The sequence below is a fragment of the Branchiostoma floridae genome, chromosome 7 (genome assembly GCF_000003815.2).
Source record: "Branchiostoma floridae strain S238N-H82 chromosome 7, Bfl_VNyyK, whole genome shotgun sequence".
Classification (NCBI taxonomy): Eukaryota; Metazoa; Chordata; class Leptocardii; order Amphioxiformes; family Branchiostomatidae; genus Branchiostoma; species Branchiostoma floridae.
Window position 1 is genome coordinate 5162486 of NC_049985.1, and position 27255 is coordinate 5189740.

The 27255-nt window shown below is 44.0% G+C and overlaps 2 protein-coding genes across 2 annotated transcripts in view; one reads left to right on the forward strand and one right to left on the reverse strand.

Moving 5' to 3' along the window:
- LOC118419550 overlaps positions 1 to 3691 on the reverse strand; it is an 8185-nt gene extending 4494 nt beyond the window's left edge. The window contains exons 1-3 of the mRNA XM_035825986.1: positions 3180 to 3691; positions 1033 to 1116; positions 179 to 412 (exon numbers count right to left, since the gene is read on the reverse strand). Coding sequence (XP_035681879.1) covers positions 179 to 412; positions 1033 to 1099 — 301 coding nt within the window. The 5' untranslated portion in view covers positions 1100 to 1116; positions 3180 to 3691. The remainder of the gene's footprint in view (positions 1 to 178; positions 413 to 1032; positions 1117 to 3179) is intronic.
- Positions 3692 to 8278: 4587 nt separating this feature from the next.
- On the forward strand, positions 8279 to 27009 carry LOC118419538 (urea-proton symporter DUR3-like). The gene is made up of 14 exons (XM_035825970.1): positions 8279 to 8348; positions 14013 to 14204; positions 17711 to 17886; positions 18792 to 18908; positions 19221 to 19392; positions 20084 to 20181; positions 20914 to 21144; positions 21731 to 21869; positions 22331 to 22500; positions 23025 to 23298; positions 24063 to 24275; positions 24642 to 24817; positions 25023 to 25178; positions 25750 to 27009. Exons 2-14 carry the CDS (start codon positions 14024 to 14026, stop codon positions 25975 to 25977), a joined length of 2331 nt encoding a protein of 776 aa, XP_035681863.1. The 5' UTR covers positions 8279 to 8348; positions 14013 to 14023; the 3' UTR covers positions 25978 to 27009.
- Positions 27010 to 27255: the final 246 nt, after the last annotated feature.

A 27255-nucleotide genomic window follows, 5' to 3' on the forward strand; every position in this document is an offset into this window, starting at 1 on the left:
CCAGCTTATGTTACTGTTTCATGCCACCGGAGGAATCTGCTTGGAGATTAGGTAAAGTACACTTGGTGCAAATTTGTGCACACACGAACAATTAAGCATGGATGCTCAGAAACAGAGTCACAGCAATCTGCGAGATCAAACAGGGTCTGACAGAAGTGTCCAATGAAGGAAAGCTCACGGTGTGTAAGCCAGTAATAAATGCAGTTAGGTGGAAACGGTTCTCTGCTCGGTCGCCAAGCAGTCTCCTGGAAGATAAAGCCATTGAGAGGGTTGACACAGTTCAAGTAGCGGCGGGATGTTCCGCTTTGGGGGTTCTTGAAGGAGTCGTCATCGTTGCACTCTGGGATGTAACATCCCGACGCGCCACCACATGCAGCTATGGCGTCATCTCGCACCCTACTGCAGGATATTTCTGAAAAACAAAATTTTAAGACACGGTTAAAGCCAAATATACAATCATTGGACCTTTTTTATCAATTACTATGTAAGTCTTTTGTAAACTCCAAGTAAATGCTGGGGGAGACCCATTTCTATAACTAGCCATGTTCCATTTGCCACCGAAACGGGTAGCTACTGTACGGAAACAGAACGATTTATCCTCTCCAGACATCTGCTGGGAGCTGGGTCTTTTTGCAGTCTATGTTTCTATATATAAAGGAATAATGTTGTTCTTTCTATCTTATAGTAAGAGATACTTTTTTTATGTTACATGTATTGCAGAGTGAAATGAACGTATCCGGTGTACATGATATCAGCAGATGAAAGGATATTTCCGTGTATGGGCAGTATTGGCATAAACATTTTATACACAACAGACCAACATCATTTTTCAACGGAAATCGCCACCCCATCAATTTGTAGTTACAATTTACAGTGGTGAGTACATGTGCATATACTTTCCAAAGTTGAGATATGAAAATGGAGTGACCTGTAGAGATTTGTTCTGTTAGGAATAGTTCAGCCGAAGTCTTTGGAAACTACGTTAGTGAAGGAGAATGCCCCAGAGGCGTCGCCAAAATCATGAGTACATACTTTGTGCGGCGGACCCGTGAAAGGCGGCGAGCACCACAGCGGTGGATAGCAGCAGTTTTCCCAGCATGTTTGTCGTGTGGGAGTCTATGAAAGAACGAGAATTCAAGATGCATACATTCATAGCCTTAAATTAAGTATTCCCCAAGCAGATCTCTACTGCGGTTAGCAATATCAAACCTACTAGCAATCTCCATTTGCCAAGTAGGCAAAATTGCTAGCTAGTCGACTTGAATCTGACCGCGCCTTAGGCTCAGGTCCCAATATGAAAAGGGGCCCTGCATGGTGTTTCCCGGACTGTTTTTTTTTTTTTTTTGCACTTTCGGGCGTAAACACCACGTGTTATCATGGGGCACCTTGTGGCTCCCGGGTTATCTTTGCGCTAATTGTTGGAATCAAGTCGGACTAAGAATAAACCCGGGACCCGGTACCAAATAGACGCCGTGACCTAAGCGTGAGTAACATCGAGGTGCACCCTCCGGTATCCAGCAGTCCACCGAGGAAAATTTTGGCTTCGGAGCCCGGCCGGGGCTACATCCCTGACGGGCACAGGACCTAAACATTAAAAGGAGCAGAAAATCACCCTGCACCGCAGCTACCCTGTCTCAAGTGCAACATCGGTGTTTCCTGGTATGAAGGGAACTCGTTAGCTTCATAATCAGTGGTTACTGTGTGTCTGTGTCCTTATAGACTACGTTGGACGAACATTACACAGATAATTGCGTTGAAGGTTCTTGTTGCGCGGAATCGTCGAAGAAATAAAATTTCCACCCAACCTACAGGACGCGTAATGTGCAGACATTTAACCGTATCTTTAGTCTCCAAATGTACAACTTGTTGTTAAATCAAAAGAGGATATGTTAGACGGACGTCGGCTGGCCCACTAGGTTCTCGGGTCACCCACAAGACAAGTTTCGAGGCCATGATTGAGGTTTCGTCCCTCCATAAGCGAACATCCGGCCAATCCCCCCCCCCCCCAACCGTTTTAAAACTCGCTGGGTAAACACGGATGTTGTCAGTTTGGGGGCTAGTAGGATAGCAGGATGTCAGGGAAGGGCCTACACACGTTAGCTTGTCGGCACGCAGGTCGACATGCCCCCGAGAAAATTTTGCCTCTAATGCCTTACATGGTTGAGACCAGGTTACTCTATCAAAATGGTGAATGGGCGGTCTGTAGTCTCGTAAACACTATGGGGGTAGAGACGTCTACATTGCTGCCCCTACGGTGAAATGAGGTCTTTTTAGCTAAGTCGGCCGTTCTGGGCCTAGGATTGAGTGTGGGAAATTAACCTCTATGGAATGCCTCAAGGAACAACAAATCCTCCGAGCGTGCTTCCTGACCTGGCCGGCCGGGGTAAGGTCCCACCAAGGACCGTGAACACACCGGAAATTTACGGTAAATGATTGGAGCTTAATATATAATAATGGTTTGTACCTCCATTTTTCGGCATCCTCAAGATTCAGTCGTCACCAGGACAGCATTTCACGACTTTCAAGATCAGGTAAAATATAAATATTTACTCTTGATTTGTTTTCCATCCTATTTTCTTATCAATATTGAATATTACCTATACTAGTAATTTCTAACTATTTCCTGCTTTTATGGTTTCATTCAGGCATTACTCCAAATGGGCACTAAAAGAGTTCCGACGCCCAAAGTTAATGACTGGCGATGAGAAATTCCATTTTAAACAGCCCAACTGATCATAGATGCTTGCTTGGTGGAAGCTTGTTCGTAACTGATGAAATTAGCAGGCAATGTTTGGAACCACATGCTAGAGCGGAGGTACACAGTGCTGGGTTCTGAGTTGTGCGGTCGAGTGCTGTGTGCAAGAAGGTGCTCTTGTGGTGCGTGGCTAAATGCATGTTGTGATTGTCATAAAAAGGACTGAATGTCAATTTTTGGATGTTTTCAAACACGGTAAGGGGTAAATTCGCTCAACAGAGAATGAATAACATCAATATATCCCAAGTAGATTCGTTATGAACACGCCTTACTTATTCTCCATTGTAATATTTTTTTTAAAATTTGCATTTGAACCCATGGTTTACTTTTGCATAACATCTTCCATGTTTTACTATTTACTAATTACGCATCAAAATAAACACGGAGAGAACTCGGACTTTCATAGGCAGACAACATTACTTACCAGCTGATGCACTCTGGCAATGGTAGAGAACAGGTAAGTCTCCTCCGAACCACGGTCCGCTCTAGATCTGTCTTCTCTCCGAACCACGGCCCGCTCTAGATCTGTCTTCTCTCCGAACCACGGTCCGCTCTAGATCTCAGTGTGTTCTCTCCGAACCACGGCCCGCTCTAGATCTGTGTTCTCTCCGAACCACGGCCCGCTCTAGATCTGTGTTCTCTCCGAACCACGGCCCGCTCTAGATCTGTGTTCTCTCCGAACCACGGTCCGCTCTAGATCTGTCTTCTCTCCGAACCACGGTCCGCTCTAGATCTGTGTTCTCTCCGAACCACGGTCCGCTCTAGATCTTTCTTCTCTCCGAACCACGGTCCGCTCTAGATCTGTGTTCTCTCCGAACCACGGTCCGCTCTAGATCTGTGTTCTCTCCGAACCACGGTCCGCTCTAGATCTGTATTCTCTCCGAACCACGGTCCGCTCTAGATCTGTGTTCTCTCCGAACCACGGTCCGCTCTAGATCTGTGTTCTCTCCGAACCACGCTCCGCTCTAGATCTGTCTTCTCTCCGAAGTGCGGCCTGTCTAGACGAGAGACCCCGGTGAAGTGTGCGGGCGGGTCCGGTAAGAGCCGTGATGTGGCGGGATTCTGGACTCTTCCCATTGGTCTACGTCAGCACCAACGTGACTATCAGGTGACATCATTCCATCAGACGTGGCGAGCTCGACTTGTACCAAGATGCTATCTCTTCATGTGGCTCCGTACTGTTGTTAGTAAACGGTGATGCGCACATCTCGTGCACGTATCTCGCCAGCAAACCATTTCTATCGGTCTCAAAAGCAATTATCCATTGACATGTATTATTCTTTTTTTTTTTGGAGCTGGAATTAGATACTTATCAGTTGGTACGTCCACCAGTTTATTAGTCTGTATCTGTATCTATATAGCCGGTATAACCGCCGTTCGGCGTAACACACCAGCTTCGCAGGCGCGCGGCGCGGCAGCAGCTGGTTATATTACACCGGACGACCCGGTCGGTAACTCTGGTATTTGAAGGCATGACTGTTTCTTGTTCTTTTTTTTATTATTGCTTCTGACTCTGTCTTTTAATATCTTTCGATAAAAGGATTTTTTTTATTCACCAATGCGATCGTTTCAGAAAACAAGCAAAGCTGAGATTTCATCTGACATCCTCCTTTTTCGGCATTTTGTAAATATTACCCATAGTTGATGCCGCTCAAAATAGAGTAGCTGACCAAGTGACCATTAAGCAAAATATCACTGGCGATACATAACACTGGCGGTGCCTTTGTAAACCTTTCTACCTGTACACCAGTAATATAAAGGATCGTCCTTCAAATGCCGGTTTTGTTTTTACCGTATTTCACAGGTATGGTCACTCCTGCATAATGACACAAATAGAGTTGAAAGACTAGACACTTCTATCAGGTATATCTCCAGAAGGGCCCGCTGGAGGCTACATATTTCAAACGAGCTCTGATATGTCTCACATGATATGTGTTTAGTGCTCTTAATCAAAACATCTACTATGTTATATCTGTTGTTTACGCAATGTAGAAACGTACAACTGGCCAATAAATGAATTATAATTGACTTCCAAATTACCATGAGGCGCTTGGATAAGTCACTACTAATGTTTGTCCACTTACCAAAACATATCTGCGTGCGTGCGTGTTTGTGATAGCTATGTGTGTGCGTGTGCGTGCGTGTTTGTGATAGCTATATCATGTGTGTGTGTGTGCGTGCGTGTTTTTGATAGCTATATCATGTGTGTTTGTGTGTGTGTGTGATAGCTATATCATGTGTACGTGAGTGCGTGCGTATTTTTGATAGCTATATCATGTGTATGTGTGTGTGTGCGTATGTGCGTGTTTGTGATAGCTATATCATATGTGTGTCTGTGTGTATGTTTGACAGAGAGAGCTATATCGTGTGTGTTTGTGTCTGTCTGTCTGTCTCCGTGTGTGTGTGTCTGTGTGTGCGTGATAGCTATTGCATGTGTATGTGTGTGCGTGTGTGCGTGTATGTGTATGTGTCTGTGTGGTGGCTATTATCATGTGTATGTGTGTACGTGTATGTGTCTGTGTAATAGCTATATCGCGTGTATTTCTGTCTCTCTATACATCCCTCAGTGTATGATTTGTGACAGTGTGAGATATACGTGATGAATCGCCTAGCTACGATCCTTGTTTTTAGCCTTTAATACTTTTTAAATATCTCAGATTTTTATCTCTCCCCAATGACCCTCAATAGCTCAATAAACATCACCACCACAAATGTAAATCACCGGCTGCAGGTAAGGAATATATCGCTTCGTATGAAATAGTTTCGTCTTGTAGAGCTGGTCACCGCCAGATTATTATTGGACTGCGCACTTCGGACTAATACTTTTCACCGTTTACAGATTCAAGTTATCTATCTGATATTTTAACACAGCGGATCAAAATGGCCCCAGTTGGGGTCTTCAGGCATCATTGAAAATGAAAAAAATCTTTAGATTTTGTGGTTAATCACGACATTTTAGACACTTTAGATGCAATCTTGAGATATTTCAAGACAATCATTCAGATCGTACAAAACAATCTTGAGAACTTTTAAAACAATCTTTCAAAAAGTTTCAAGATTCTTTGAAATGATCTCAATGTGTTTTCTAGACATGGGACTTTTTCAAAGCACCTTTTAAAACATAAGGCAAAGAATCTTGAGATTTTTCTTAAACATCTCAAGATTGACTAAAAACATCTCAAAATCTTTGGTATAAATCTCCAGATTTTTACTTTTTATTTCTAACAAAGCGCGAGGAGCCCCACTGGGGTCAATATAATCTGTTGAGTACCAAGTTGTTGTTGTTGTTGTTTTTTCTTTTACAAAATATCAGATATGTAAATTTAAGCTGTGAAAGGCTATAAGCATGGGTTCTCTGCTCAGTCCGATGATAATCTACTTGCGTTTATTTTACAAATGACATGTGAATTTTAGTCCATTCAAGTAATCCCTTAATTCTATCCAACTTGAGATTGGTGATGGCACTGCTAGGAAACAGTACTCTCCAGGCAGATCTATCGGTGGTATAATGTGCTAAGCTGACCAAGGAGTCGGTATATCCGTTATATTAGTTATTACCACATTTGAAATTAGGCCGACGGACGTGGAGAGCTCGCGTCTTGTACCGAGTTGACTCGCTCAGATCTCTCCGTCTCTCCCCGTGCTGTTGATAGTAAACGTGGAGTGCTCATCGTGCTGTTGGTAGTAAACAGGGATGTGCGCATGGCGGGTAATCACAAAGCCTTTGTGCTTCCTGAGAACCAATTAAGCAGTGACCTACTGGGTCGATTCTGACCCCGTATCTGATCTTTTCCAAGACTACTGTTTTAATATCCGCACCGTCCAGTTTTAAAATCAAACCTAGTCAAGATTCCATATTACATTTTCATTATTGTGTTTATGCTTCAGAGCTGGATGTAAATATCAGGGACTATTGATTTGCTTCAATTTGAAACAGTCCAGAAGACCGGTAGACAAAGACATCACGGCTTTTTCATCGTCTTACGTTTTACTGGGGCTGTTTTGGTGACTTTTATGTCGGAAAACGTGGCTTAGAGACAGTGGATACTAGTGGCTGCATGCCCCAACTTGACACGGGAACTACAATATAGTGTAATAATATATGCAGTGTTTCATGTCACAGTGCACCTTTTATATAATGGACACATCTGCCGACAATTACACGTCAGGCATAAACCACCTTACACGGCCTCCAAGATCACGTGGCAGTAGCTACTTGACGTGATCTGTCAGAGAGCCTGGGTAGCTGGTTTCACCTGCCGAACAATCATTTTGGGAACTAAATTGTTGCATTTGGGGCTACTATGTGAATTATTCGTGTCTTCTCAGGTGACAGCCATTTTCAGGGAGTGAAATCCCACCCGTGGCTAGTGGTGCGTACCTAAACTCATATTCAGGTTCAGGTCCGGATTCAGGTCCAGCAGTTCAGGTTCAGGTCCGTACTTATAAGTCCGGACCTGAACCCATCATTGCGTATTATGTGCGCTAGAAAGTTTTCTTTTTTGAGGGGGAGGGGGGATGGTGCATATAAAATTGCATGTTAGCATGAACTGAAATGCAATGTGAAAAATACATGCAAATTGTATACAGCCAGTGTAAACACAAAATGTTTTTGGCTTTTTCAAGTGCAAATTTCACTGTCTATGGAAGGTTTTAGATGGTTTAGAACAATAAAAGGGAATATAAGTGACAGATAGCTTTTTGCAAGTCCGGACTTGAGTCCGGACATTTAGGGTTTTTTTTGACTTGGACCTAAACATTTTTAGGTCCAATTCCAAGTCCGGGCTTTAGGTACGCACCACTACCCGTGGCTATGATTTCTTCCAAGCCATCAACCAACACGATTTTTGTGGTGCATCTATTGTAAAACATTACAGGGGTTGTGGAAAAATATTGAGGGAGCAGTGACACTGTCCACAATTTTCGCCATATCAAGTGTAAAGGCTGTAAAGGCAGGCGACAGCATTTTTTTACATTTCAATGAGAACGAGCCTTAAGCTAAGGGCACCACCCGCCGTATGTGCTTTTTGTCCGTACGTATGGTTATGTGTAGATAGAGTCTAGACAACGTTTCATTCTGTTGTTAATCCGCGTTAGGCCACAGCAGGTAAATGTTATGTAGACTCCAGATTTAATCAGAGAGGGCGAAGAAATAACAAGATGGATAAAATAAACAATGTTGCTAAATTCCCATGATACACACGGTAACACACCATTAATGCTGTAACATTACCTCAGTCCCTTCTTTTAATCTCAACAGTCTTCGCTCATGTAGCCATTGCTGGGCATCATCATCCGTTGTGTCTAAAGTGGCTACATCTTTTCACTTGCTAGTTCCGTCCGAACGTAGAAATGAAAAGCAATGTAGCCACTCTGTCATTGGTCGAACTGATGATCACCATGCAGTAATTGGTTGAGCAGCTTATTGTGATTGACAGTTGGAATGGACCTGTAATTAGTAATTTACATAACTGAAGGGCGGGGCGTGAACAGGTGCTTCTCTATCTCCTGACATTCCTCCATTTCCAGTCCCGAGAGGAAGACGAACCCCAGACGCAAGTGGTCGGCCTGACAAGAAACTCACGTATATCGCGTAAGTACCTTCACAGTTGTAGACTTTGATAGATACCGCGACCGTGGATGGCACCAATATACGGTCCTTTTTACTCTATCTTACTCATGTAGTCCTCCGGTGTGTTACGTGTATAACACAGTTGAGAATCAACAGTCATAGATTAGAAACCGTGAGGGAGTGGCCACAATGTAACGTTAGCCGCTGACCACAGGATTCGTCCAACGCAAATTGATAATGAATTTCACTTTGTCATGGGATGCTCCAGATACGATGCCCTTTCGAATTTTATAAGTTATTCACCTTTCTTATTGAAATTTCTATGTATTGGAGATTCGCGTAGTACTGTACAGTAACGGTTACCCTGAATTGCTTAGTTGCAGGATTTTGTAGTTTCTAGTGGCCCATACATAATCCACAGACTGTACATGTTGTTGTGTCGGGAAAGCTTCGGCTCGTATGTTAGGCGTGGGGGTTGATATCGGGTGTAAGTGGGTCGTTTCTGCACTGAAGGTAATCTCCAAGCAGATTTGCCAGTGGCATAAGATAGTATCAAAGCTGGCTAAGAAGGAGTATAGCTGGTCAAAGGGAGTCAATGGTAGCCAAACACACTCCTCGCTAGGCCGGCTTCACTCCTCTGGCAGCTTTTGATACTATCTTATGCTACCGTAGGATCTGCTTGGAGATTACGCTGAAGGAGTCTTCAAGTTGGTTCTCTAGTATGTGTGCTTGGCGAGAGCGTGTGTAGGTGGATCGAGTATTGTTCGCTTTCATGCACCCGCGTTTCCCTGTCGACCATCTGCCCACCACCGTGACCACCAACACCACCAACACCTTTACCATTCTGGCTAGCGGCAATCCTTCCCGCTACCTTCCGCCCTTGTTCCGCGCTTCTATGCCCCGTGTGGCATCCCTAATCATCACCTACCTGGTCGCACCTGTTCTAAGCTTAAAGATACAACATTAGGATGATACTGATAGTAGATACTCCTACATGCCATGCCGTTACATGATGAGTTACATGTAGACCAAAGTGGAAGGGGTGTCACAACATAATTGCACTGTATACTGCACGGAAAGCAGAAATTTCTAATAGCGATAGATGGCAAGTAAGTTAGTCTGTACATGTGTTTACACAACCTCTTGCTGGCTGGGGTTAATGACCCCCCTCATCTCGTGGGTGGTGGCCAGTAGGAGCGCGATTTTAGTCAGACTAGCAAGTAAGTCTGGTAATGGTTGTTTTGGCATTTAGTTCTTAAGGCAACGATTATAAGATTTGTGTAGGATTTATCGCTATTTTTGAGGCAAGCTTTCCTAGACGTTCCAGCCAGACGTACCAGAAACTTGATCTCCTAATTGCTTAAAAAACATCTAAAGTTAGATATGGAGGACCTACTTCACACAAAAAATAGGGTTTACCAATAGCGACGGCTGTATCCAGTAAATCTAAACTGGCGCCGTGTGTCGCCCACAGTAACTATTACAGGATTTACCGGGTATATATCGCCATTGTTTCATCATCCCACTTTCTGTGCAATGATACAGACTTATCTTTAAAAAAATGTAATCCTCCAAACCAATACATGGCCACAGATGACTGACCACTAGCCTGTGCCCTTATCAGCATGAATGACCAGTGGGGTATTTGGTGACATTTCAGTTTCTCTAAGATTTCATCCTTCCTAACATTAGCCTATAACGTTAATAGACTTCTTCCAGGTTTGTAGGGAAAAACGCCAATCTCTGTAGACTCCAAATTTAATGAGAGAGGGCGAAAAAAATAACAAGATGGATAAAAAACAAGGTAGCTAAATTCCCATGATAATACCATAAATGCTGTAAGTATAATTGAAGTGAATGAACATAACGTGCTTTTATTCCTGTATTCAAGACGTGGCACTGGTGTGGTAGACTAGTATCCCAAGTTAACAACCACAGCCTTGGTTACATGGTACCACTTTTATGACTATCGAACTATTTTCATCTGTACAGCTACATCCATGGCTTCCTCACTAGTGTCACTTCTACAGATACAAGGTTACAACACGACAATTCGGTACTTTCTTGTCATGTTGACCATCTAGAGAGGGGGAAAATAGTTTTTATTTTCAGTATCAGGCGAAAATAAATGAGCGCTCTGATATCATCCTTCAAATTTACTTGCTGTGGCCTTACCTATCAAAATCAACAATGTAAGGTGATCATCGTGAGTACTAATGTCTGTTGTATTTTCTGCGACCCGTCCGCGCCCGTCCGAAGAATTTCCCATGCAATTTTGTCTTCTATGACACATGATGATGCTAGGAGGCTTGTTTGGTGACCATTTGTAAAGTTTTCTGACGGGCCGGCTTTACTTCGTTCGTTCGTTCGTTCGTTCGTTCGTTCGTTCGTTCGTCCAATCAGCCGTAGGCTGATTAATCAGCCGTAGGGGCAGCACAACATGTTATGCTGACTCAACAGACTTTTAGTCCCCTGGCGGCGCCTATCTCCTCTCCGAGCATTACTTACAGTTATCTAAACAGGTAGGCCTAGGCCTAGGCCAGCCGCCTTGCAACTTTATCCCAACATCTGCTCGGAGATTAGACCCATCGTACGACAACTGTCAACTAAACCTTGTGCATGTGCGATGCGTATTTCTGGCGCTATGTCTCCAGAACGTTTGGTGCGATTGCAAGGATATTTGGTTTGATGTTGTTGACTCGACGGTCGTTTTTTACCTTTGGTCTCCTGTTGGTAGACCTTGGTACTGCAGCTGGACTTCCTGTTTTAGTATATTTGGCTTCGACATGTTGTACAGGTACGATGTACCGGTCCCCACCCCTTACTGAGTCCTGAAAGACATTGAGCCGGGACATAAGTGCACGGAGCGTCTCTCGATCTGCTTGTCTTGGGTTATGTTGTGCTAGTCACACACTTGATAACCTGTGTTAGATAACCTTTGTTTTCCGTTTAAATGGGTCATGACATGAAGAAACTAGAGTTCCACGACCCCATACCTTCGCCAAATGATTTGATCTTTTACAACTGCTTATCAATTGTGTTTGTCATTAATTATGCACATAAGGCTCTCATTTGCATAAATTATATAACTTGATCATCTCCTTCACTAAATAAGAGACGTACGCAATATATGTTAAGAAAGGAGGCTTATGTCACATTTTCTGATAATTTATGCAAATGAGGATCTCATTTGCATAATTGATGTTCAATGATGTTCATCTGTACATAGCTTCCAAATGCTACAAGTAAGAAGTTCCCGTCATTTACCACAATGACATTATAGCATTTTCTCAATGATTATGCAAATTAGGTCTTTATTTTGCATAATATGTATCTATCAATATTATTCTGTTTCTCAGTTACAAATGTCACATGTTGCAATGGACCTATAATGGAACTGGGCGTGTTTACACGATTTCCTCATTAATTATGCAAATTAGATACCAATTTGCATAATCATTATGTCATTATATGAAGCATCACTTAAGCTATCTACATACCAAAAATCATAACAATCCGTTAACCCCTTCTTGAGTTATTTCCTTTCAAAGTCTGACACAAAACCTGCCCTGCAGTTCCAAAACAAGCCGCTAGGGGGCCCAAACCTATACCACTTACTCTCGGCATCAAGACCTGTCTACCACTCAAAAATTATAGCCACAGCATGTTCAGAACTCGAGATATTCAACCCGGAAGTTCCGCTGCAGTACCATAGCAAGCCGCTAGGAGGCCCAATTAAAATCTAATCATTTCTAGGTCTCATCAATACCTACCCACATACCAAATATCAATACAATCCATTCATGCGTTCTTGAGTTATGGTGTTTTCCTACAAACATACACACACACACAAACGCTACCCAAAATATAACCTTCTTGGCGAAGGTAATGATACTCATCTTCGACAATTTCTTTTTAAGTACCAACAGGCTGTTGCATTATTGTGTCAACATCTCTAAACAGTGCGCAGGAATTTGAGTTTTGTTGTATATAGATACAAATGATTTGCTTTGGAATGGCACGAAATATTTCTCAATATGAAAGTCGGTTTTAATTTTGAATATTTTTCAAGTTTATCAAAACTTTTTTTCAAGTTTAGCAAAACGTTTTTTACAGCCAGTCGGATAGAAACTCCAAGGTGCTCCTTGTGCTTTTAATGTGGTCCTTAACATATTTACAAAACAGTTGGCATTAAAAGTAGCTAGTTCAGCCAAATATAGTATAACCCATGTCTACAGAGTGTATCCTGTATATGAACAACCCAGTATAGTCGAACAGATCATTGTCTAGCAACTTCGTCCTTCACATTTTATGTTCACATCCTGCCGTCTGTCAGGCTATTTATCTTATCCAACATCTGAGCAATTGAGTCTTTTTATACATTCTTTTATTCTCTGACTGTGATTAGTGAAGAATGTCGTGTGCCCAGAGGAGGCAGCTGCTTATTGTGTGTATCCCGTAGAGTGACAAGCTAAATGTTGCATGAAATGTTACCTGGGGCACCATGACCATGATAGCCTACCCCCTCGTACAGGGCTTCGCGTATCTGGAGATATTTATTTGCGTCCATACCATGGTCGAATCCGGCCCAAAACTGTCCAAAATCAGATCGATATCCGGATATACCCATCAAGATGAATGCAATTTAACTAGGAACCGTTAGATTCCTCAATATTCCCCCATAATAAAATAAGCACAACGACAATACCATAACAAAAGACACAAACCCAAATATGCTAGTCTGCTTGTGTATGCGTTTCTTTGACTAACCTTTTATTCATAAATAAAGGTTATTGATTGATTCATGTACATATACAATGTAATGAAATTTGTATTTCATTTGTAATGCTTGTCTATGTTCAAAATATTTAAAATATACTAGTAGCTATTTGTACTAAGATAAATCTTTTCAATCCTCAAAAGCTTTTCTAGCGCATATAGAATATTCTTCAAGTTCAAGGCACATGTTTATTCGGATTTGTGAATCCTGATCATGATCGCGTCCACACCAGGCCTAGCCTGGGTATAATCCGTATTCTACCGGGCTCTTTACACTCTTAGGTAGTGAGTGTAAGGAGCCCGGTAGAATACGGATGGTACCCAGGCTACACCAGGCCAGGTCATTCACCCCGCAGCGAATCCAGCGAACTTCCAAACTCCGGCCCGCCGTGGCTTGGATTATCCAAATAAATTCCCCGTCGAATCCGGACACAGAGTGTTAATGTCAGGATGCCCGTATCTGTATATGATAAACGAGTCCCCCACCAAAAGCCAGGTTCTTGAATAGAATCTGAATAGTCTTAGTTTTTTTGCAATTTGTAAAATGGAATAGTCGTGTTCATTGTGTCTATCAATACACCGCGCCAAAGCCCCGCCCACCGATTTAATGAAAAGGCAGCGATGTGAAATAAAAACGCAAATTTTTGACGGACATGCATCCACTCTCTCATTGGTAGAACCGCTATCAATCGAGTTATCATTGGCTGAACTATATACTCGTGATGTGCGGTACTATTCAGCACTGGTTACCGTTTGTATATTCTTGTCTCTCAGCTATGATTGCATCAGCCACATGTACACAGTTGGGCGCCGGTGTCTCAGTCGGTACTAAAGAAGGAAAGTTTTGGGGTTTTTCCACTCTCGTGTTAAAATCCTAATCATTTGTCTGTTTGGGCTCACATACAGTTAAAGTCAAGATGACACTGAAGTGCTGCGTGAGCGTGCTTCTGCTAATCTCTCTGTCGGCGGAGGTTCGGGGAGCGTGTAACCAGACCACGGGACGGAATGGAACTGCCGGCGGGGGGACAGGCGACTTTCGCCCGCTGGTCCTGCTGAGCGAGGCGGTGCTCATGACACTCGGCTTCGGGCTTTTTGCCGGTAAGTCAGATCGATTCCTCGCTAACAACGCACTCACAAACACTCGTAGGGACGCCGTCACTGTTATCTTAAAGGAAATCGTTGCGTTATGTTTAGCCCGACTTGAAAAGTGCGCGGTTTCTGCGCGGTCACAGGGTTTACGGAAAAGGCTGGCCTGTCTACCTGGGCTGTCTACCTGGGCTGTCTACCTGGGCTGGCTATCACGTCAGGCTACTTGGACCTACGAAAGCCCATTGGGACAAAAGCTGTTTTAGCAGGAGGGGTTGTTTGTGCTCAGCGAAGAAGCTGTGTCTGAAGGATCTGTGTGTTATTATGTGAATGAGCTGTGTGAAGTGGCAGTGTGCGAAGGAGCTGTTTGTGAAGCAGCTGTGTGTGAAGGAGCTGTGTGTGAAGGGGCTGTGTGTGAAGCAACTGTGTTTGAAGGAGCTGTGTATGTTACATAACCCAGAGGTTCTGGGTTTGAATCAGTTGATATGTCACCAATCTTACCACGACTTTCCTCTCTTCACTAACGTAGAGAAAAGAGTATCTAGCTTTGGTAAGGGCCCTCCCTCAGATAGGACATAGAACCCACTCTTACGGAAAAGACTAAGGGTCCTTCCTTCCCAGTGTATTAGTGGTTCAAAACTTAAGTCCTATGGCCACACCTGGGGTAATTGCTGTCGTATTGAGGTCACCTTAGTTAGCACCGAATGGCAGCAGTTCCAGACCCTTGCACTTTAGCAACGCTTATTTTAAGCTCCTCACAATTCAATTGTCGATCCTAATGTATGGCGCAGAAGCCGGGACCCTGACAACCACTAAAGAACAGCTCTTGGACACCTTTGACCAACTAGCCACCAGTCTTAAGACTAATCCAATCAGCCTGATAAGTTGTGTTAACAGCCCTTCCCAAGGGCACAAGATCGGTGGCATATTAACTGATTTGAACCCAGAACCTCTGGGTTATGTAACACACACAATAGCTTCACACATAGCTTCTTCATTGCACACAAACAACCCCTACTGCTAAAACAGCTTTTGTCCCAATGGGCTTTCGTAGGTCCAAGTAGCCTGACGTGATAGCCAGCCCAGGTAGACAGCCCAGGTAGACAGCCCTGGAAGACAGGCCAGCCTTTTCCGTAAACCCCGCGGTCACATAGGTCGATCGTGCTATCGTTGTACGATCGCTGACTTCGGGCATTTCGGAGGACGTTTTCTACAAAGTTCAACTGCCTTGGCACACAAAATGCTGTTGTGGATCCATGCTGGTGCTTGGTTCTGTCACAGCCTTCTTCAAGATCCTATGACATCAAAATCGTACGACGATCGCACGACCTATGTGACCGCACCCTTAAGTAGATAGACCGGGGCGCCTCTCGTCACCTAGCCTCGCGATCGAGTCTGATGTGACAAGGTAGATTTATAGGTGAAACTACGCACGACTCTTTTGAACTTCAGGCACCGTCTGGCTATCAAGAAATTGGGCTGAAGGTCAAGGACAGGGTGGCGCACACTGACATACACCAAGGAGGTTTTAAAAAAATATTTTTTTAAACTTCCTTGCATACACCATGACTACAAAATGTACTTGGATCGCAGTGGGTAGATAAAGGTAGTTCCAAAGCCATTTCAAGGACGTTATAATTAATGCCATTGCCTTGGCCTTTGCGTGTGGCAGTCATTTTAACTAGTGTCATGTAAGGACAATGGACCCTGGGTAGAGATTCGCCCATGCTTCGCCCATGTTTCTCTCATGCTTCACCCATGCCTCGCCCACGTGGTTGATCATGATATGTCAGAAAACCAAGGACGTTAGACAATCTAGTGCCCATACAGACGTGCCAGCTGGATAAATAAAGGAGAAGAATTTGTCCAAATAGGGACAAATACTAGTAAGTTTTCAGTTAGGCTTTTGCGGCCGAAAAGTTTACTTCTAGGCCAATTAACTCCTACTAGACTTTTATTCCTAACTTGGCAAAATTCCCATATTACTATTCAGCCAGGCAGGAGTCTGGTAGAGACTAACCCAATCACCGTCCTTCACATCGCGCATGTCACGGACACCTTTCTATTCGATACACCGTTTCGGCATCAGGAGTTAATCGGGGTCATGGCCTCTGACCATTCTTTATCAAAACTCGTCGCTTAGTAGTTTGTTGAAATGTTGCGAGCAGATTTTGCAGACGGATCTCATTAAAGTTAACCACGACAGTATTTTCTTCGAACAATTACACAACAAATGATGTATAAAACATACTAGTATACAGTCCCGTAAATTATTGCGCTGACAGAGTTGACAGCCACTTGACCCGAGATGACCTTTAGTGATTGGAGGTTGGGGCCTATCTCGCCTCGATTTCACAGCAATATCCAAGTTACCTCAGGTTAAGAATTGGAACCGCTGTGTGTTGCATGATAAGTGCACGTAAAAATTTGTCGCCTTCAAATTGCATTTTTTGGCATTGTACCGTTACATTGACTATTAATTCAGTGGCAACACAGTAATTTTCAAGAAAGTTATCTTGCATCTTGTGATACATAGTAGTAGGTCCTAAAAATGACGGGCAGAGGCTTCAGGCCTCCTCAGTTCCATGAACGGTATGCCGTATGTTACAGTGGTGAATCAGTACATTCACACCACTTAAAAGCACTACGGTAGTGTCCTCTTGTGGCGCCTCGGCTTAAATCAACTCCAGTCAGTTATACGGATGTCTTATCAAGGTCAATTGGTAGCAGACTGGCAGTTTAGCTCCTGGTTCCAATTAATGTTTTTGGCAACTGGGAGATCCTTGTTCAATCTAAGCCAAGCTCGGACATGGGGGTCCGTGTTCGAGGATATGTTATCAAACTCTCCAGTCACGAAGAAGTAACGTTATACCAGATGTGGGCATGTTGCCCTAAGAAGCATGGAGCTCCATGTAGGAAGATCACAGTTTGTGGACATGTTTGTATGATGCACTGATGTTGCAACTTCTCCCACTGAGCCTTAGTATTCAAAGCTAAAGAGTAGATTTAGCTTACTATGTAAAGAAATGGCAGGAAAATCTACGTTTTGTATTGTCCAAATATTACGTAGTATAAATAGCAAAGAAACTCACTATCCTATGCGCCACTAGGAACGAACAATGATAGCACAGACAATTCAACTCCTGCACGATTCTCGAGCGACGTAAGAACTCTCTTCAAAAGCTACCGGAAAGCGGTTCAGTCATATGACGGGGCGTTTGATAAGCCGTAATCCGTTGCCCATTGTGCTTGTTGAAAAGTGTAGGGGAAAGTTTCACCGTTCAGGGATCCTGTAAATACTGTACATAGCGTCTGTCTTCTCTGTCACTCACTTGTGGAAGAATAACTCACTTTCACTTTTATCTTTTATATATGAAGATGTAGAGATGATAAGATACCTTTTTTGTCAAAATTGTACCTTATCACTAGCGCTACGACCTGTACTTAGCTTGTTTGAGCACAAATGTACAAGGTCAAATGTAAAATAAAGGTCATTCATTCATTCATTGTATATTCAGGCCTGGTAGCCCTCGCCTTCACGCTGGTTCGGAAGCACGTGTACCATGACCAGGACGATCTGGACACCACGTTCGACGCGGGGGGTCAGGTGTCCGTGGGTCTGACGGCGACGACCATCGTGTCCCAGTGGACATGGGCCGCCACGCTGCTGCAGTCGTGCACGGTGGCTAGTAAGGTTAGTGTCACACTCACTCACTCACTATCCATGGTTAGATTATGCTGCTGGGATCCCTGACGCAGGGGTAGGCAGCAGTCGGCCAGTCTTCACACTCCGTGTGATGTTATCATAATGGTAATGTTAACCCTCACGTGTCCTTCGCCCAAGGCTAAGTTTGAAGAAACTTATTGAGTCAGGAACTGGTCTAGAGTGCCTGGGACTTCTCACAGCGATGAAAGACAGACTGTTCTGGAAGTCAAACTTTACTTGCTGTACCTCATAGAGGATGATTAATGATAATGATGTTTACCCTGACGGAAGGGAACTTTATACAGGTCATTGACCTTATTTGTTTACAGGAGGAGATGAAGCATATGAGGAGATGAAGACGGTTACGTTTGTCACCATGGTTATTGGTACAGTAGTAGCCGCCCACCCTGTGGTGTTCGATTACATTATGTAGCAAGTTGCAGGATGGAGCTGGAGGGCTGGTCACCATCATGATATACTTTAATTTGAGTAAGAATAAGTAGAGCGGAAGTTTGTTACCCTAGGCCATTATCTGTCGGAAAACACCACCCCCTTGTATAAAGTGCTCCTTTATACCCCCTTTCCACTAGGACGGCGCTCTCACCGCGCTCTCTCTGCGACCTAAAATCTGACATGTCGCTCAACGAATTGTATAGAAGAGAAACGAATCTTTTTTTACACTGTGTGTCTTGTTGTCTTCTCAGTCACACTTCTACAATCTGTATGATATGCCCAGTGTGAAAGTGAAGGATACACATATCAATTTTGATCGCAGTAAGTGCGCAGCGCGATCGCCGTCTAGTGGAAAGGGGGCCTAACTACACAAACAAACGCATAAGCAATGGACTCATGTGAAGTTCCTGGTCTGTATGACTCCTTCATGTCTGTTGCAGTTCGGCATCAGCGGCCCGTTCTGGTACGCCGCCGGCGCCTCCGTGCAGATCATCGTCTTCGCCATCCTGTCTATCGAGATGAAGATGAAGGCACCGGGAGCTAAGACCTACCTGCAGGTACAAGAAGTCGACTTTTCTTATATTGTTTTAGTCTTTCATTCTGTAGTTCTACACTCACACATCCAATGTTATGTCTTCTGCTATGCGCTGTGCGCGTCTGTATCTGAAAATTTATTTGCCGTCGTGTCTGTGACTGTGAATAATGCAATGAAATGCGAACAGATAAGTTGCTCTTTGTTTAAGCCCTCTGTTAATCGTATTTGTTCAGAATATAAATGCCCAGTTAATTGCAAAAGCCCACATGACTAACTATTGGTTAACGGGAGATGTGTTGATGCCTATTTGTCGATTTTTGTTTGTTTCTTTTAGGTTATCAAAGCCCGGTTCGGTCCGAAGGCGCACGTGGTGTTCTGTGTGTTCGCCCTCCTGACCAACGTGCTGGTGACTGGGATGCTGCTGCTGGGGGGCATAGCCTCGATCACGGCCCTCGTCAACGGGCTCAGTACGGAGACAGCTGCGATCTGCCTCGCAATTGTTATCGGTAAGTCGTCACAAAGCCTGCTATGAGGGCTAACAGTCTAAAGCCGTTGTGTACTTAGCCCTGGGATGCGCCTGCTGGGAGGCATAGCCTCGATCACGGCCCTCGTCAACGGGCTCAGCACGGAGACCGCCGCGTTCTGCTTGGCTATTGTTATCGGCAAGTTCTCGCAAGGCCTGCTATGAAAGCTACCGGTCACCTATTGCAATTATCATCGGTAAGCTCTCGCAAGGCCTGCTATGAAAGCTACCGGTAACCAATAGCAATTGTTATCGGTAAGTTCTTGCAAGGCCTGCTATGAGGGCTATCAGTCTAAAGCCGTTGTGTTCTTAGCCAGTGTTAGGATTAGGTGATCCTGCTTCTGATCTGCTCTATACATCATGTATATCATGTAAATTTTGTTTTCGATCTTACTTTTGGATCGTTTGGCCTGGACATATGCTGTGGTCTTTTTTCTGACGGCAGATATCTTTTAATGTAAATGATTAAGTTTTAAAATTGTTTTGTTTTGTCGATGCACATCTATACATGTAGATATCCCCAATTTCATACATTCACGACAAAAAGTAATGCGAGAAGGAATCTCAGTTTTCGATGAGAACATAACACTATCGATACCGAATTTGGACGCAATAGACTATTGAATCAGCAAAGGCTAATATACTGTGGGAATATTTCCTCTGCGCATGCCCAGGTTCCTACACGCTGATTGGTGGACTCGGCGCGACCTTCTATGTCTCCTACTTCAACACCGCTTTGATCTTCGCCGTCCTGATCGCCATCCTGGCAAAGGTAACGTTTTGATAGTATAGTTGAAGTTGAATTTCAATGATTTGGAAAGATCAGGCAAAAGTATTGCCATCTTTTGATCAGGCAAAAGTATTGCCATCCTGGCAAAGGTAATTATTTGATAGTATAGTTGAAGTTGAATTTCAATGATTTGGAAAGATCAGGCAAAAGTATCTATTGATTTTAGTTTACCACGGACAGATCGTCTAGCCCGGAGCGCCCATGACCTCTCGATCTTGAGTCCGGCAGCCTAGCTACAAGGCCATTCGACGCCTCGAGAGCGTTGTCCCGTCATCCTCTGTAAATAAGCCCCTTAGAATTCAGCTATTTCATCCCCACCCCCATCTCGTCCCATCCCGAGTTGTCATCATCCTACCCCTCTCGAAATCACCGTGACACCGTCCATCCATAGAATAATTGGTATGGGTGGAGTTATCAAGAAAGTGAAAGACGTATATGATTTTAGACTTTTGTTGTGTGATTTGTATGCATCATTGATCTTGGAATTGTTTTTATCAGTCTAACTGTGTTTGTGTCTGTATGATTGTATATACAAATGTAAGTATGTACGAACCCTGGAAGGTTAGCACCATTTGGAGCTAAAGGGTATCACAATAAACTCTAGTAGTTTATTGTTATACCCTTTAGCTCCAAATTGGGAGCTAAAGGGTATCACAATAAACTACTAGTACATGTAATCCTAGTTTCCTACTATCGTGTTGATGTACGCTACAGGTGTACCTTGTGGGAGAGGACACCGCACAGAACCCCCTGGGCAGCGCGGACGCCGTGTTCGACCTACTGACGTGCAGCAGCGGCCCGGCCGGGAACAGGGACCAGAGTTACCTCACCTTCTTCTCCACGGGGGGCCTCATGTTCGGCGTCATCAACATCATCGGAAACTTCGGGGCCGTCTTCTGCGACCAGGCCTATTGGCAGAGCACCATCGCTGCGAGGCCTTTACAGGTAAGTTTTTTTTTTCGATATTCATGGCCAAAAAAAACGTTAAAGAGCCCATCACGTGTATCTGTAGCAGAAGCCTAGCGCCGTCAGCTACGGAGCCATCTTCTGTCATCAGGCAGTATCGGTAGAGCACCAAGCACTAGGCGTCAACAACGATGCAGTTTTCTTTTAAATAAGCATTCCTATTGATGTTATCACCAGTTGATATCAAGTATTTGTCTTCATATGTAAATTAAGTACCGAGGACAGACACGGATTCCGTTATGTAAAGAAATAGTTGTGGCGTCGTGAGTAGCGCTAGCGTAAGTGGTAGAGTGTTGGACTCGGAATCGTAAGGTCCCGAGTTCGATACCCGACATGCGCCCGACGTTGTGCCCTTGGGAAAGGCTCTTTACACGAACTTCCTCAGTCCACCCAGGTTAGAAAAGGGTTCCTAACTTCGATCGGCGAGGTAAAAGACAACCTTTACCTCCTTGTGGCAATTTGTGTGGCACTGTTATTATAAGTTACTAACTTGAGTGCAGTGTCACATTGTCCTCGTCTGTCCCAAAGCAAATAAAAAAAAAAGACTGTCCCTTGTCGCCTACAGGGCGTGTGGGGGTTCATATCCGGCGGGCTGGCGTGGTTCGCCATCCCGTTCTCCATGGCCACCACGGTGGGGCTGGCCTTCGTGGCGCTCAGCACCAGGAGCGGGAAGGAGCTGCTCTCAGCGGAGGACGTGGATAAAGGTGGGAATGTTTCTTCTCAATTCAAACTTTGACCCACGTTATTACACTTTCGTCCCGGAAAAGGTAAATTGAGTCAATCGGTCTTCAGCTCTTTGACCAAATCGCTCTGGGCATATAACGTGCAGCACCCTCGACGTTAGTAAAGGGTCAAATGTGGTTGAAATTCGCATCCCCTCTCCAGTTTACAGAATGTTGAGACGGAGGACGATATGGAGTATATATGCATCCGATGCATTGAGAAATGCTTTCATGGTCTTAAGATAGCTTTCAGACCTATTGATCACACGCACAGAAAGTCACGTGATCACAGCGATTGGGCCAGCCAGCTGAATAAGTCTGCCCGAGTCAATCGAAATTCCTATGCATGAGTCCAACATATGAGATGGAGAACAGTTTTATGATGCATTTTACCATTGAACTCTCTGATAAATTAAGACATCACGTCCGAATCTCGTTTCCAGGGTTGGTGGCCTCCGTGGTGGTGAACCAGCTGATGGGCCACACGGGCCAGGCCATCCTCCTGCTGATGCTGCTCATGGCCGTCATGTCCACCGGGTCAGCTGAGGTCATCGCTGTGACGTCAATCATCGTTTACGACATCTACAAGGACTACATCAGCCCCTTCAGACGGGTGAGTCACGGGAGTGTTGAGATTGCTGTTTCTATTGTTGCAAATCATTGCTGTTTGTATGCGATCAGGACGTTCCTCTACGTTTCCACGTCAACAAAATAATGGAGCGTAACCCGTGCCTTTAACTGGACACCAAAGTTCAGGCCAGACGTTTCGTTGACAAAAATGTCACAATCGGGTAGCAGTGACACCTATCTACACGTCACAGAACCAGCCAGAATTGCCCAGATGAAAGTCACGGACGGTCACTTAACTGTCGACGGCCTTGAATAACGCACTAAGTGTACACAAAGGACTTTGTTACCCAGTGACTTATAAAACTGTTCGCAGACGTGCCATTAACTTTTTCTCCTTAAGGTATGGCGCTCGGCCGGTTTTTACAGACAAACAAGATGTGTGAAAACTAAGACCTAGCTCCGGAAAGAGACATACATATGGATAAAGAAATCAAAGACAGATTCAAACATATGGATAAAGAAATAGATAGATAGATAGATAACATTGGTTTGTGTCTTCTTCTGTAGGATCTCGAAGAAGACGACTGCGTCCTTTGCGGCATGAAGAGAGAGAACCCCGTGAGCGAAGACGAGAAGTGCTTCTGTCACCCCATCTCCTCCTGCACAAAGTGCCACGAGGAGAATCACGCGCGCGCCCAGCCCACCGGCTTCCACCAGTACACATGTCCCACGCACGCCGCCTACCGGAACTACCTGGACATGCTGCTGGGGAAGAAGAACATCTACATCGTGGTGGTTACCGTGGCAACGGTTCCTCTTGTCCTTCTTGCTGACGCGGCAGGTTTGTTTCTTTGTTTGTTTGCTTGTTGTTTCCTGTTGTCGTAGCAATGTTTGGAACACAAGTCCGGCGATGTGAAAAGGACCACTTGGACGAGTCGCACATCGAGCATAGTGAAGTATGAATAATCTTTCGACAATGTTGACTGAAAATGCTGTATCTCAATAATAGAAACTTAAGTGAATTCCTATACATCGGACTGAGATGCGATATTTCAGGATAGTTCAGTGTGGTACAATTGAAATGTAACAGAAAACCCACTGCATGCGCTGTTCAGATTTGCGGTTAGAGTTGTATCACGTACAAACGTAGAGTGGTTGACTTAGAAGTCTTGCATGCGGAAGATCGTAAGTTCGATACCCGGTCACAATATTCCTTTCATTTTCTATTGTCATGAGTAAATTAACCATTATTGCTCAGGAATGTAAACAGGAATGAGTCCCATCGTTTTTTCACAAGACTTATCAAAGGAACATCCTGTCAATAGTGCCAAAAACGTCTTAGGGACTTTTCCACAAGTGGGCCTGCCGCCTGGACAGGCAGTTTTTGGGAACCAAAAGTACGATATAAAAGACAACAACAATACAAAACAGACAAAACATAATTTCACAGCATGCTTTTGCATATCTATTGACATAAATCTTAGTTTTTCGTTTCCACAAACAGCTCGTCCGGGCCCTGGGTAGGAAATATGACGCAGCCCTTTTTCTGGTATGCCGATTGTAGTTAAAGTGTTGTGACTGACAGACTGTATTTTCCTAATGCAGGGCTGAACCTGGGCTGGCTGTACCTGTTCATGGGTGTGCTGATCGGGGCCGCGGTCATCCCCATCGGCATGGCGCTGTTCTGGGCGCGCACCACGGCGGCAGGGATGATCTCCGGGGCGACTGTCGGCTGCGTGCTGGCCCTGATCTGCTGGCTGGGCACCGCCGCCAGTTTTCCGGGAGGACTCGGAGGCGGGAACTTCATCAAAAATAGCGGTAAGCAGTCGATATCAATATCTATTTTTCATATTCCGTTTCACCACATTTGTGGAAAGATTGGCATAACAGATTACTATGACCTTTGCAACATGTTTAGCCAGAGACCAGACTGTAAGGCTTGATCCACTCACACAGGGAAGGACCCCTGCTCTTTTCGATAAGTGTAGTGGGTTCTTTAAGTTAACGTGCTAGAGGTGTGGTTCAAACACGTGACCTGCATTTAACGCACTATCCAAGGGATGGCCCTAATCAAGGCTAGGTAACTATAGGATTACGCGATGGTAAAAAAAATGGATTCAAGTTCACCTTTATACCCATATGACAATAGCTTTGCGGGACCCTGTTGTCTAATGTTGTTCTCAGGAGACCAGGTGAGCATGATCGTCGGTAATCTGGTCAGCATCCTGTCGGGCGGCGCGATCTGTGCCGTGGTGAGCATCGTGCAGAGTTACGACAAGACGGAAGACGAGCTGATGAGAGAGTGGGAGAAGACCCGCAGCGTGGACAACCCTCTAAAGCCCTGGGGACCCACCTACCAGGTTAGTATAACATACATAAGTATAAGTTACATAGAAGAAGCTGGTGAAGTAATCGGATAAACAACGCAGTCCTGAAAAATCACCAAAGCCTTTGCTACCTACATATCAGGCCATTAGTCACATGTTCTAAACCTGGACCCACATGCAATGTACATTAATTACCCGAATCGTCGGTGAAGGAACTTTTTGATTCCTATTTTACCAGAGCGCATACAAAATGACGTCTGCCAACAAACTGAACGACCGCCCGTCCTTCGAGGAGATCCGCCGCTTCTGCCGAAGACCCCGGATGACCGCGTTGATTGCTGGGATAGGACTGAGTCTCGTTCTGGTTATCATCTGGCCGGCTGGTATGTTGGGGGTAAGCACAGTTTCTGTTTCTGTTTTTATTTTCAGTCAAGATCGGCACATTCCCACATTGAAAGGACCCTTCAATTGCTAATGTTTTGTATCCTTTGGAGGTTACAATGATGACATGTTGCAGACTTGTGAATCTTGTTGATAATGACATTTTTTCGTACCTGTTGGCACTGTTAAGGTCTACAACTTTAGCTGGAAAGGGATAACACGCTTAAGGTTCTTTGTCCAAAACATAAGACATAAAGTCACAACCGACATTTTGGTGACAGTCTGTTACCTTAATAACGTCAATACTACGTTGTGGTTCCAAACGTAAGAAATAGTCATATACGCGGATGCATCGTGTATCTTTACGTTTGGGACCACATTGTTAGCAGTGACACCTAGCTGCAATGTGAAATAGAGAAATGCCACGAGGAAGGTGATAGACGTTCACCGTAGACTGAGATTTCATGCCTTGGTTGTGCAAAGAATCTTGTCATCCTGTTGTTCTTTATCTTGATGAAATTATTCACAGAGAGTGCTGTCGGTGTTGTTCTCATCGTTCATAAGTGTTTTCATCATTGTATCAGGTCGGAGTTATGAACGGTTCCGAGTTCCAGCACTGGGTGAACGTGTCCCAGACCTGGGCCTTCCTGGCCGCTGCTTTCGTCATCGTCGTGCCGCTGGTGCAGGAGGTCGTGTCCATCTACAAGAACTACCGGGCCAACAAGGAACACGGAAAAGGTGACCAGGAAGTGTATCAGAATGGGACTGCTACCACAGGCTTGCCACCTGATGCTACAGTAACTCGTCTGTGAGAAGACGAAAAAAACTTTAAATGAAAAATATATATAATTCTTCAGTACAGCAAAATAACTAATATAGATGTGTTATTTCGTAAACAATGGGTCCAATGTTTGGTAAGGATATCTTAACTATGTCATGATTTTACTAATACATTGTATATATGTTTAAGCTTATCTTTATAATCATATAACTGTAACGATGAAGGTTGATGTTACAAAAAAACTGGTGTTTGATGTATAACAAATTGCAACTGTATGCAACGCTGTGAACATACGTGTACCCTTTTAACATTTAAGCATTGATATTTTTATATACCGCTCACCCAACTCAAGGTACCAATAAAACTCAATTCCATCATTTATACTACCTCAACTATTTGAGCCGCATTAATTCACATTACCAAGTTTTAAAAAATCGCCACCTCGTATTTATTCTTCTATGAATTACATACATGGCTCAAATTCTGTCTTCAAGGTCTCGAATGGCAGGTGATCGATGAATCGCTGCATATATTCTCTGTCAAATGGCGCTTTCAAATCAATCCCTACCTCTGTGACTAGTCAGTGGGTGATGGATGAAGAAAGAAGATGTTTAGAGATATGTCCCCACCTTCTGAAATAACTTATGACTACAGATCTAACACAAATTTTGGTCACCCAACCCGGCGGCATGATCACAAGAAAGGACTAAATGTAAATCAAATGTAGACGGAATACTGTGGAGTATAACTTTATAACGTTACGTGTGTTAATCAAGAAAACGAGAACGATATCTGACTTATATTCTAAGGGTGGTAAGGAGGTTTTTCCTTGTGTTGTAGTTTGATACTCCGTTAATCTAAATATTCTTAAAATGTTGACTATATACAATTTGACTACATGCCATTTGTGCATGCCTTTCTTCATTCAGACAATGTCATGAGCTAGTAGTATTTTATCAAACAGCAATTACCTTTCCTTATGTGGTGTGAGTCATCTTAGTGGAGTTGTTTATGTTTTACCTTTAAAACGGCATTAAAAAATAAAGGAATGCTTTTAAACCTATATTTGGGCTGATTTCTTTATTCCTATGTTTTGTTAAATGTTGTGTTTAATACTGGCGAACGGCTGCTTCTTTAACAGGGATTTTGGTCATTGCTGGCCGACGGGAGGCCATATGGTGATAATGTGCCTGTGAATAATGTGCCTTACTGTACGATACTACCAAATTTCCAGATGGTGATGTGGTTTATAATTCACGAAATTTTATAACGCAATATGACGTAATTATGACTAAGGGGGCGAGATCGC

What these genes read in the sequence shown, in the direction of transcription:
- LOC118419538 (XM_035825970.1), top strand. Translation starts at nt 14,024, where the DNA reads ATGACACTGAAGTGCTGCGTGAGCGTGCTTCTGCTAATCTCTCTGTCG. An exon ending in CGGCTTCGGGCTTTTTGCCG is followed by an intron (nt 14,205 to 17,710) that starts GTAAGTCAGATC and finishes TTGTATATTCAG; the next exon opens with GCCTGGTAGCCCTCGCCTTC. An exon ending in CCTTCTTGCTGACGCGGCAG is followed by an intron (nt 23,299 to 24,062) that starts GTTTGTTTCTTT and finishes TTCCTAATGCAG; the next exon opens with GGCTGAACCTGGGCTGGCTG.